Genomic DNA, 13,221 nt, shown 5'->3' on the forward strand with positions numbered 1-13,221 from the left:
CAGAGGGAGGGAAGGATGGAAAGAGGGAGGGAAGGAGGAAGGGAAGGTTGTAAAAGAGGGAGGGAAGGCTGGAAAGAGAGAAAGAAGGAGGGAGGGAAGGCTGTAAAAGAGGGAGGGAAGGCTGGAAAGAGAGAAGGAAGGAGGGAGGAAAGGCTGTAAAAGAGGGAGGGAAGGCTGTAAAAGAGGGAGGGAAGGACGGAGGGAACGCTGTAAAAGAGGGAGGGAAGGCTGGAAAGAGGGAAGGAAGGATGGAGGGAACGCTGTAAAAGAGGGAGGGAAGGCTGGAAAGAGGGGGAAGGAGGGAGGGAAGGCTGGAAAGAGGGAGGGAAGGAGGGAAGGCTGTAAAAGAGGGAGGATGGAAAGAGCGAGGGAAGGACGGAGGGAAGGCTGTAAAAGAGGGAGGGAATGCTGTAAAAGAGGGTGGGAAGGCTGTAAAAGAGGGTGGGAAGGCTGTAAAAGAGGGAGGGAAGGCTGTAAAAGAGGGAGGGAATGCTGTAAAAGAGGGTGGGAAGGCTGTAAAAGAGGGAGGGAAGGCTGTAAAAGAGGGAGGGAAAGGGGGGAATGCTGTAAAAGAGGGAGGGAAAGAGGGGGGAATGCTGTAAAAGAGGGAGGGAGGCTGTAAAAGAGGGAGGGAAAGGGGGGAATGCTGTAAAAGAGGGAGGGAAAGGGGGGAATGCTGTAAAAAGAGGGGGGATGCTGTAAAACAGGGAGGGAAAGGAGGGGGAATGCTGTGAAAGAGGGAGGGAAAGAGGGGGGGCTGTGAAAGAGGGAGGGAAAGAGGGGGGGAGGAGTGAGGCCCTGACTACAGGACTGAATGTGAGACTGTGTGTGTTCAGGTGGGTACACAGCCAGTAATCCCCAGTAACAGGCTTGTCAGCAGACACTGGTGTGGGAGGACAGGCTACCAGGGTACAATGGCAAGTCAAAAGGAGAGACACGTCAATTCTCCCTGACTGAAGACCTACAGTGCAGTGACAGAGTGAGAGGTGTGGGAGGGGATCTTACCGAGGACAGAGCGTTCTTCAGACCCATAATCCCTGGAGAGGTAGGGGGGCATGTGTCTTGGTGGTCCAGCACCTGTTTTAACTTCTCCTTCTCAGAGGTGAGAGCGCTCAGGGCTGACTTCATGGTGGCATACACTGAGAGAATGAGAGAGAGAGAGAGAGAGAGAGAGAGAGAGAGAGAGAGAGAGAGAGAGAGAGAGAGAGAGAGAGAGAGAGAGAGAGAGAGAGAGAGAGAGAGAGAGAGAGAGAGAGAGAGAGAGAGAGAGAGAGAGAGAGAGAGAGAGAGTGGGTGGGGGCAGAGAGAGAGAGAGAGAGAGCGAAAGGGATAGAGAGAGAGAGAGAGAGAGAGAGAGAGTGAACGAGTGAGTGAGTGGGTGGGGGCAGAGAGAGAGAGAGAGAGAGAGAGAGAGAAAGAGACAGAGAGAGAGAGAGAGAGAGAGAGAGAGAGAGAGAGAGAGAGAGAGAGAGAGAGAGAGAGAGAGAGAGAGAGAGAGAGAGAGAGATAATGACTCATTTAACAACAATTAGCTAGGTTTCAATAATTCAGTGTAAGGCCTCAGAGGATGTCTCCTCCATTAATAACTGAGAACCTACAATGTAGAAGTCTGGGGTTCCTGCTCAGCTGAGGGAGCATCTGATTGAGATCTTTTACCCCCTGAGTCTCAATCAGAGGTTATCACTGCCCTCCTGTCATTCACATCAACACTCTCTATCAGTTGTGTTATGGCACAGATTGCACACTATGATGACACCACTGACAGCCTGCTGTAAGAACTGCTAATGGAATGCTGTAGTAACGGCTAATGGAATGCTGTAGTAACTGCTAATGGAATGCTGTAGTAACGGCTAATGGAATGCTGTAGTAACGGCTAATGGAATGCTGTAGTAACGGCTAATGGAATGCTGTAGTAACTGCTAATGGAATGCTGTAGTAACTGCTAATGGAATGCTGTAGTAACGGCTAATGGAATGCTGTAGTAACTGCTAATGGAATGCTGTAGTAACGGCTAATGGAATGCTGTAGTAACGGCTAATGGAATGCTGTAGTAACTGCTAATGGAATGCTGTAGTAACGGCTAATGGAATGCTGTAGTAACGGCTAATGGAATGCTGTAGTAACGGCTAATGGAATGCTGTAGTAACGGCTAATGGAATGCTGTAGTAACTGCTAATGGAATGCTGTAGTAACGGCTAATGGAATGCTGTAGTAACGGCTAATGGAATGCTGTAGTAACTGCTAATGGAATGCTGTAGTAACGGCTAATGGAATGCTGTAGTAACTGCTAATGGAATGCTGTAGTAACTGCTAATGGAATGCTGTAGTAACTGCTAATGGAATGCTGTAGTAACTGCTAATGGAATGCTGTAGTAACTGCTAATGGAATGCTGTAGTAACTGCTAATGGAATGCTGTAGTAACGGCTAATGCAATGCTGTAGTAACGGCTAATGGAATGCTGTAGTAACTGCTAATGGAATGCTGTAGTAACTGCTAATGGAATGCTGTAGTAACAGCTAATGGAATGCTGTAGTAACGGCTAATGGAATGCTGTAGTAACTGCTAATGGAATGCTGTAAGAACTGCTAATGGAATGCTGTAGTAACGGCTAATGGAATGCTGTAGTAACGGCTAATGGAATGCTGTAGTAACTGCTAATGGAATGCTGTAAGAATTGCTAATGGAATGCTGTAGTAACGGCTAATGGAATGCTGTAGTAACTGCTAATGGAATGCTGTAGTAACGGCTAATGGAATGCTGTAGTAACTGCTAATGGAATGCTGTAGTAACGGCTAATGGAATGCTGTAGTAACGGCTAATGGAATGCTGTAGTAACTGCTAATGGAATGCTGTAGTAACGGCTAATGGAATGCTGTAGTAACTGCTAATGGAATGCTGTAAGAACTGCTAATGGAATGCTGTAGTAACGGCTAATGGAATGCTGTAGTAACTGCTAATGGAATGCTGTAGTAACAGCTAATGGAATGCTGTAGTAACTGCTAATGGAATGCTGTAGTAACGGCTAATGGAATGCTGTAGTAACTGCTAATGGAATGCTGTAGTAACTGCTAATGGAATGCTGTAGTAACTGCTAATGGAATGCTGTAGTAACGGCTAATGGAATGCTGTAGTAATGGCTAATGGAATGCTGTAGTAACTGCTAATGGAATGCTGTAGTAACTGCTAATGGAATGCTGTAGTAATGGCTAATGGAATGCTGTAGTAACTGCTAATGGAATGGAATGGAATGCTGTAGTAACTGTAATGGAATGCTGTAGTAACGGCTAATGGAATGCTGCTAATGGAATGCTGTAGTAACTGCTAATGGAATGCTGTAGTAACTGCTAATGGAATGCTGTAGTAACTGCTAATGGAATGCTGTAGTAACTGCTAATGGAATGCTGTAGTAACTGCTAATGGAATGCTGTAGTAACTGCTAATGGAATGCTGTAGTAACTGCTAATGGAATGCTGTAGTGCTAATGGAATGCTGTAGTAACTGCTAATGGAATGCTGTAGTAACGGCTAATGGAATGCTGTAGTAACTGCTAATGGAATGCTGTAGTAACGGCTAATGGAATGCTGTAGTAACTGCTAATGGAATGCTGTAGTAACTGCTAATGGAATGCTGTAGGCTAATGGAATGCTGTAGTAACTGCTAATGGAATGCTGTAGTAACGGCTAATGGAATGCTGTAGTAACTGCTAATGGAATGCTGTAGTAACTGCTAATGGAATGCTGTAGTAACGGCTAATGGAATGCTGTAGTAACGGCTAATGGAATGCTGTAGTAACGGCTAATGGAATGCTGTAGTAACTGCTAATGGAATGCTGTAGTAACTGCTAATGGAATGCTGTAGTAACGGCTAATGGAATGCTGTAGTAACTGCTAATGGAATGCTGTAGTAACTGCTAATGGAATGCTGTAGTAACTGCTAATGGAATGCTGTAGTAACTGCTAATGGAATGCTGTAGTAACTGCTAATGGAATGCTGTAGTAACTGCTAATGGAATGCTGTAGTAACTGCTAATGGAATGCTGTAGTAACTGCTAATGGAATGCTGTAGTAACTGCTAATGGAATGCTGTAGTAACTGCTAATGGAATGCTGTAGTAACGGCTAATGGAATGCTGTAGTAACGGCTAATGGAATGCTGTAGTAACTGCTAATGGAATGCTTCAGAGTCAATCAGCACTTCTCTGCCTCATCTCTGCTCAATGGGCTATTTTCATATTAGCATTTTTAGACAATGTTACTATGTTAATTGGGTGTTACTATGTTACTATGTCTATTGGGTGTCTGTGACAGAGGACTTGTACATTCTCATGTCTGTTATGTCTCTGTGTTGTTGTGTTCAGGAAGACTAGCTGTCATCATGTCTGTTATGTCTCTGTGTTGTTGGGTTCATGACCCCAGGAAGACTAGCTGTCATCATGTCTGTTATGTCTCGGTGTTGTTGGGTTCATGACCCCAGGAAGACTAGCTGTCATCATGTCTGTTATGTCTCTGTGTTGTTGGGTTCATGACCCCAGGAAGACTAGCTGTCATCATGTCTGTTATGTCTCTGTGTTGTTGGGTTCATGACCCCAGGAAGACTAGCTGTCATCATGTCTGTTATGTCTCTGTGTTGTTGGGTTCATGACCCCAGGAAGACTAGCTGTCATCATGTCTGTTATGTCTCTGTGTTGTTGGGTTCATGACCCCAGGAAGACTAGCTGTCATCATGTCTGTTATGTCTCTGTGTTGTTGGGTTCATGACCCCAGGAAGACTAGCTGTCATCATGTCTGTTATGTCTCTGTGTTGTTGGGTTCATGACCCCAGGAAGACTAGCTGTCATCATGTCTGTTATGTCTCTGTGTTGTTGTGTTTAGGACCCCAGGAAGACTAGCTGTCATCATGTCTGTTATGTCTCTGTGTTGTTGGGTTCATGACCCCAGGAAGACTAGCTGTCATCATGTCTGTTATGTCTCTGTGTTGTTGGGGTCATGACCCCAGGAAGACTAGCTGTCATCATGTCTGTTATGTCTCTGTGTTGTTGGGTTCAGGACCCCAGGAAGACTAGCTGTCATCATGTCTGTTATGTCTCTGTGTTGTTGGTTTAGGACCCCAGGAAGACTAGCTGTCATCATGTCTGTTATGTCTCTGTGTTGTTGGGTTAGGACCCCAGGAAGACTAGCTGTCATCATGTCTGTTATGTCTCTGTAAAGATGACAGGAAGAAGATGTCTGTTAGCTGACTCATCATGTCTGTTATGTCTCTGTGTTGTTGGGTTCAGGACCCCAGAAGACTAGCTGTCATCATGTCTGTTATGTCTCTGTGTTGTTGGGTTCATGACCCCAGGAAGACTAGCTGTCATCATGTCTGTTATGTCTCTGTGTTGTTGTGTTTAGGACCCCAGGAAGACTAGCTGTCATGTCTGTTATGTCTCTGTGTTGTTAGTTTGACCCCAGGAAGACTAGCTGTCATCTATGTCTGTTATGTCTCTGTGTTGTTGTGTCCCCAGGACCCCAGGAAGACTAGCTGTCATCATGTCTGTTATGTCTCTGTGTTGTTGGGTTCATGACCCCAGGAAGCAGCTGGGAATGTCTGCTATCTAGTCTAATGGGTAGCTAGCTTTCAAATAGGTCATGACCCCAGGAAGACAGCTGTCATCATGTCTGTTATGTCTCTGTGTTGTTGGGTTCATGACCCCAGGAAGACTAGCTGTCATCATGTCTGTTATGTCTCTGTGTTGTTGGGTTCATGACCCCAGGAAGACTAGCTGTCATGTCATATTGGGTTGACCCCAGGAAGACTATGTCTATTGTTGTTGTTGGGTTGACCCCAGAGAAGAGCTGTCATCATGTTACCCCAGGAAGACTAGCTGTCATCATGTTGTTAGTTCCCATGACCCCAGGAAGACTACTGTCATCATGTCTGTTATGTCTCTGTCTGAATGTCTTGTGGTTTCATGACCCCAGGAAGACTAGCTGTCATCATGTCTGTTATGTCTCTGAATGTTGGGTTCCCCCAGTTCTGTCATCATGTCTGTTATGTCTCTGTGTTGTTGGGAATGACCCCAGGAAGACTAGCTGTCATCATGTCTGTTATGTCTCTGTGTTGTTGGTTCAGACCCCAGGAAGAGTAGCTGTCATCATGTCTGTTATGTCTCTGTGTTGTTGGGTTCATGACCCCAGGAAGACTAGCTGTCATCATGTCTGTTATGTCTCTGTGTTGTTGGGTTGTTGGTTCATCATGTCTGTTATGTCTCCAGACAGCTGATCATGTCTGATGTCTCCCCAGTTCAGGAAGACTAGCTGTCATCATGTCTGTTATGTCTCTGTGTTGTTGGGTTCATGACCCCAGGAAGACTAGCTGTCATCATGTCTGTTAGTCTCTGTGTTGTTGGGTTCATGACCCCAGGAAGACTAGCTGTCATCATGTCTCTGTTATGTCATGACCTCAGTGTTGTTGGGTTCATGACCCCAGGAAGACTAGCTGTCATCATGTCTGTTATGTCTCCACACACTGTTGTTGTTTGACCCCAGGAAGACTAGCTGTCATCACACTGTTATGTTCAGTGTCCCCAGTTGGGTTCATGACCCCAGGAAAAGCTGTCATCATGTCTCTGTGTTGTCTGTTCATGACCCCTGGAAGACAGCTGTCATCATGTCTGTTATGTCTCTGTGTTGTTGGGTTCATGACCCCACACAGCTGTCATCATGTATGTCTCTGTGAATGGGTTCAGGAAGACTAGCTGTCATCATGTCTGTTATGTCTCTGTGTTGTTGGGTTCATGACCCCAGGAAGGCTGTCATCATGTCTGTTATGTCTCTGTGTTGTTGGGAAATGACCCCAGGAAACTAGCTGTCAACATCTGTTATGTCTCCAATGACCCTGTGGAAGACTAGCTGTCATCATGTCTGTTATGTCTCTGTGTTGTTGGGTTCATGACCCCAGGAAGACTAGCTATCATCATGTCCTCTGGGTTAGCTTTTGTGTTTTGGGGTGTCAAATGTCTCCCCATGACCCCAGGAGGAAGATGTCTGTTAGTTCCTGTCATCATGTCTGTTATGTCTCTGTGTTGTTGGGTTCATGACCCCAGGAAGACTAGCTGTCATCATGTCTGTTATGTCTCTGTGTTGTTGGGTTTGACCCCAGGAAGACCTGTCATCATGTCTGTTATGTCTCTGTGTTGTTGGGTTCATGACCCCAGGAAGACTAGCTGTCATCATGTCTGTTATGTCTCTGTGTTGTTGGGTTCAGGACCCCAGGAAGACTAGCTGTCATCATGTCTGTTATGTCTCTGTGTTGTTGGGTTCATGACCCCAGGAATGTTCCCCTAGCTGTCATCATGTCTGTTATGTCTCTGTGTTGTTGGGTTCATGACCCCAGGAAGAATAGCTGTCATCATGTTCTGTTATGTCTCTGTGTTGAATGTTTATGACCCCAGGAAGACTAGCTGTCATCATGTCTGTTATGTCTCTGTGTTGTTGGGTTCATGACCCCAGGAAGACTAGCTGTCATCATGTCTGTTATGTCTCTGTGTTGAATGACCCAGGAAGACTAGCTGTCATCATGTCTGTTATGTCTCTGTGTTGTTGGGTTCATGACCCCAGGAAGACTAGCTGTCATCATGTCTGTTATGTCTCTGTGTTGTTGGGTTCATGACCCCAGGAAACTAGCTGTCATCATGTCTGTTATGTCTCTGTGTTGTTGGGTTCCCAGGAAGACTGATGTCATCATGTCTGTTATGTCTCTGTGTTGGGGTTCATGACCCCACTCATCATGTCTGTTATGTCTCTGTGTTGTTGGGTTCATGACCCCAGGAAGTGTCATCATGTCTGTTATGTCTCTGTGTTGTTGGGTTCATGACCCCAGGAAGACTAGCTGTCATCATGTCTGTTATGTCTCTGTGTTGTTGGGTTCATGACCCCAGGAAGACTAGCTGTCATCATGTCTGTTATGTCTCTGTGTTGTTGGGTTCATGACCCCAGGAAGACTAGCTGTCATCACTGTCTGATTATGTCTCTGTGTTGTTGGGTTCATGACCCCAGGAAGACTAGCTGTCATCATGTCACTATGTCTCTGTGTTGTTGGGTTTAGGACCCCAGGAAGACTAGCTGTCATCATGTCTGTTATGTCTCTGTGTTGTTGGGTTCAGGAAGACTAGCTGTCATCATGTCTGTTATGTCTCTGTGTTGTTGGGTTCATGACCCCAGGAAGACTAGCTGTCATCATGTCTTCTATGTCTCTGTGTTGTTGGGTTTAGGACCCCAGGAAGACTAGCTGTCATCATGTCTGTTATGTCTCTGTGTTGTTGGGTTCAGGAAGACTAGCTGTCATCATGTCTGTTATGTCTCTGTGTTGTTGGGTTCATGACCCCAGGAAGACGAGCTATCATCATGTCTGTTATGTCTCTGTGTTGTTGGGTTCATGACCCCAGGAAGACTAGCTGTCATCATGTCTGTTATGTCTCTGTGTTGTTGGGTTCAGGACCCCAGGAAGACTAGATGTCTATGTCTCTGTGTTGTTGGGTTCATGACCCCAGGAAGTCTGTCATCATGTCTGTTATGTCTCTGTGTTGTTGGGTTCATGACCCCAGGAAGACTAGCTGTCATCATGTCTGTTATGTCTCTGTGTTGTTGGGTTCAAGACTAGCTGTCATCATGTCTGTTATCATGACCCCAGGAAGACTAGCTGTCATCATGTCTGTTATGTCTCTGTGTTGTTGGGTTCATGACCCCAGGAAGACTAGCTGTCGTCATGTCTGTTATGTCTCTGTGTTGTTGGGTTCATGACCCCTGGAAGACTAGATGTCATCATGTCTGTTATGTCTCTGTGTTGTTGGGTTCATGACCCCAGGAAGACTAGCTGTCATCATGTCTGTTATGTCTCTGTGTTGTTGGGTTCATGACCCCAGGAAGACTAGCTGTCATCATGGCATCAGCTAATCATAATAAAGATGACAAATGAAAGATGATTGTTAGCGATGCTATCTCCTATTGGGAGCTATTGGTTGTTGGAGACAGAGAGAGAGTACTTACGGTTGTTAGCGACGATATGTCCTATTAGGAGCTATTGGTTGTTGGAGACAGAGAGAGAGTACTTACGGTTGTTAGCGACGATATGTCCTATTAGGATCTATTGGTTGTTGGAGACAGAGAGAGAGTACTTACGGTTGTTAGTGACGATATGTCCTATTAGGAGCTATTGGTTGTTGGAGACAGGGAGAGAGTACTTACGGTTGTTAGTGACGATATGTCCTATTAGGAGCTATTGGTTGTTGGAGACAGAGAGAGAGTACTTACGGTTGTTAGCGACGATATGTCCTATTAGGATCTATTGGTTGTTGGAGACAGAGAGAGAGTACTTACGGTTGTTAGCGACGATATGTCCTATTAGGATCTATTGGTTGTTGGAGACAGAGAGAGAGTACTTACGGTTGTTAGCGACGCGGCAGAAGTCCTCCTGTAGTTTGGCTACGTCTATAGGAGAGTCCATATAGGGAGGTTCAGGGTAGGCCTTCGCAGTCCCCAGGGCTGCAGTAGAGAGGTTGGGGTTGGAGGCGTGGAGACGGACGGAGCCAGATGAGATGCAACTGGGAACCTGGGATGGAACAGGAACAGGAAGCAGACAAACAGAAATGTATCTACCAATTTCCAAATAGTGGAGGAACACGCACATTTAGAGGCACAGAAGTTGCATGTGAGGTTAAGTGAACTATCCATGAAATAAAGAACAGATACCCACACACTGATGAATGTTCCCCCAGTTCCCACACACTGATGAATGTTCCCCCAGTTCCCACACACTGATGAATGTTCCCCCAGTTCCCACACACTGATGAATGTTCCCCCAGTTCCCACACACTGATGAATGTTCCCCCAGTTCCCACACACTGATGAATGTTCCCCCAGTTCCCACACACTGATGAATGTTCCCCCAGTTCCCACACACTGATGAATGTTCCCCCAGTTCCCTCACACTGATGAATGTTCCCCCAGTTCCCACACACTGATGAATGTTCCCCCAGTTCCCACACACTGATGAATGTTCCCCCAGTTCCCACACACTGATGAATGTTCCCCAGTTGACACACTGATGAATGTTCCCCAGTTCCCTCACACTGATGAATGTTGTTCCCACCCCAGTTCCCCACACTGATGAATGTTCCCCCAGTTCCCACACACTGATGAATGTTCCCCCAGTTCCCATCACACTGATGAATGTTCCCCAGTTCCCACACACTGATGAATGTTCCCCAGTTCCCACACACTGATGAATGTTCCCCAGTTCCCACACACTGATGAATGTTCCCCAGTTCCCACACACTGATGAATGTTCCCCCAGTTCCCTCACACTGATGAATGTTCCCCAGTTCCCACACACTGATGAATGTTCCCCAGTTCCCACACACTGATGAATGTTCCCCCAGTTCCCACACACTGATGAATGTTCCCCAGTTCCCACACACTGATGAATGTTCCCCCAGTTCCCACACACTGATGAATGTTCCCCCAGTTCCCACACACTGATGAATGTTCCCCCAGTTCCCACACACTGATGAATGTTCCCCCAGTTCCCACACACTGATGAATGTTCCCCCAGTTCCCTCGTGCAACGTTTTGACCCAAGGTCTCCGTCGGGTTTAACCCATGTGAACGGGTTTTTAAAAGGCAACTATTCAAACATTTCAACTGACTGTGTTTCCTTTTACAGCACCTGCAGTGTTGTTTTCACATCTTTGCCATAGTTTTTAGAACCACGCCATTTCCTTGGGGGCCTTTTTTCCTTTTTGGGGGTGTCAAATGTAGAAGCCTGAATATAATAAAAGAGAGAGTCTGAGAGTGAGAGAGTGAGAAGAGTGAGTGAGACAGAGCTGAGAAAGAGACAGAGAGAGAGAGAGAGAGAGAGAGAGAGAGAGAGAGAGAGAGAGAGAGAGAGAGAGATATTTTACCTCTTGGGATGTTAGAGGAGAGACTAGAGAAACATGGTGAAGAAAACCCTAGACTATCAGAGAGAGGGAGACTAGAGAGAGAGACTGAGATCAGAGAGACAAAGAGAGAGAGAGAGACAGAGAGAGAATTAGATCTTAATGGAGTACAGTCAGAGAGACAGAGATAGAAACTACTGAAGGAGAGAGAGACCAGAGAGAGAGAGAGAGAAAGAGATTCTCTTTAGAGAGAGAGGGAGAGAGGAGAGAGAGAGACCAGAGAGGAGAGAGAGAGATCTACTGAGGAGAGAAGAGAGAGAGAGAGGGAGTCCAGAAAAGAGAGAAAAAAGTTTATTTTAAGGAATGACTGATAGAGAAAATGATTTGTTCTATATTAAGCAGAGAACTGAAAAGATACAAGATAATTCAAAAACAACTTCAAGAGAAAAGAGAAGTCTTAAAATTCCTCCTGTCACTGAGTGCAGTGCTTTATGTCAATAACTATCTATATGTCCTAAATGCCTCCCTATTCCCTATATAGTGAACTCTTTTTGACCAGTGCACTATATAGGGAATATGGTGCCATTTGGGATACATCCAGTAAGTGCACTTCCACGTCAGTAACTATAAAAGTACACATTGTTTCAGTAATACCTTCATCAACCTGGCATTCCTGAAGTACACTACAAAGTAAATAAATGCCTTTCGTTTACAATGTGGAATCAGATGACGAAAGAGGACCAGCTTTTAACACTGTATCTGGATGGAATGATAAACATGTCTGCTACATTTACATTTGAGTCATGTACTGGAGCAGACACTCTTCTCCAGAGAGACTTACAGTCAGTGCAATTAACTAGGGTCAGTAGGAAAACACCATCACATATCACAGTTATTATAAGTAGACTCTTCTTGGAAATGGCTGCAATCACTTGAATATGTGGCATGATGAAAAACATGTAGGCAAAAGACTAGCATCATCAGTCTACAGACTAGATTACTACTGTCATCACCCTACACTATCAGTCTACAGACTAGATAACTACTGTCATCACCCTACACTATCAGTCTACAGACTAGATTACTACTGTCATCACCCTACACTATCAGTCTACAGACTAGATTACTACTGTCATCACCCTACACATCAGTCTACAGACTAGATTACTACTGTCATCACCCTACACTATCAGTCTACAGACTAGATAACTACTGTCATCACCCTACACTATCAGTCTACAGACTAGATTACTACTGTCATCACCCTACATCATCAGTCTACAGACTAGATTACTACTGTCATCACCCTACACTATCAGTCTACAGACTAGATTACTACTGTCATCACCCTACACTATCAGTCTACAGACTAGATTACTACTGTCATCACCCTACATCATCAGTCTACAGACTAGATTACTACTGTCATCACCCTACACTATCAGTCTACAGACTAGATAACTACTGTCATCACCCTACACCATCAGTCTACAGACTAGATTACTACCATCATCAGTCTACAGACTAGATTACTACCATCATCAGTCTACAGACTAGATTACTACTGTCATCACCCTACACTATCAGTCTACAGACTAGATTACTACTGTCATCACCCTACATCATCAGTCTACAGACTAGATTACTACTGTTATCAGCCTACACCATCAGTCTACAGACTAGATTACTACTGTCATCACCCTACACCATCAGTCTACAGACTAGATTACTACTGTTATCACCCTACACCATCAGTCTACAGACTAGATTACTACTGTTATCACCCTACACCATCAGTCTACAGACTAGATTACTACCATCATCAGTCTACAGACTAGATAACTACTGTCATCAGCCTACATCATCAGTCTACAGACTAGATTACTACTGTCATCAGTCTACAGACTAGATTACTACCATCATCAGTCTACAGACTAGATAACTACTGTCATCAGCCTACATCATCAGTCTACAGACTAGATTACTACCATCATCAGTCTACAGACTAGATTACTACTGTCATCAGCCTACATCATCAGTCTACAGACTAGATTACTACTGTCATCAGCCTACATCATCAGTCTACAGACTAGATTACTACTGTTATCATCATCAGTCTACAGACTAGATTACTACTCATTATCACCTAGATTACTACCACCATCAGTCTACAGACTAGATTACTACTGTCATCACCCTACACCATCAGTCTACAGACTAGATGGCCTACATGTTGACCCTACACCATCAGTCTACAGACTATATTACTACTGTCATCAGCCTACCATCATCAGTCTACAGACTAG

The 13,221-nt window shown here is 45.0% G+C and overlaps 1 protein-coding gene across 1 annotated transcript in view; it reads right to left on the reverse strand.

The window, feature by feature from the left end:
- The window catches only part of osbpl3b (oxysterol binding protein-like 3b), a gene marked incomplete at its 3' end in the record, with an annotated part of 45,736 nt that overhangs the window by 26,776 nt on the left and 5,739 nt on the right, over window positions 1-13,221 (reverse strand). The window contains exons 5-7 of the mRNA XM_052511829.1: window positions 10,705-10,800; window positions 9,423-9,588; window positions 1,006-1,139 (exon numbers count right to left, since the gene is read on the reverse strand). Coding sequence (XP_052367789.1) covers window positions 1,006-1,139; window positions 9,423-9,588; window positions 10,705-10,800 — 396 coding nt within the window. The remainder of the gene's footprint in view (window positions 1-1,005; window positions 1,140-9,422; window positions 9,589-10,704; window positions 10,801-13,221) is intronic.

This window comes from Oncorhynchus keta, unplaced genomic scaffold (assembly GCF_023373465.1).
Source record: "Oncorhynchus keta strain PuntledgeMale-10-30-2019 unplaced genomic scaffold, Oket_V2 Un_contig_7541_pilon_pilon, whole genome shotgun sequence".
Taxonomy (NCBI): Eukaryota; Metazoa; Chordata; class Actinopteri; order Salmoniformes; family Salmonidae; genus Oncorhynchus; species Oncorhynchus keta.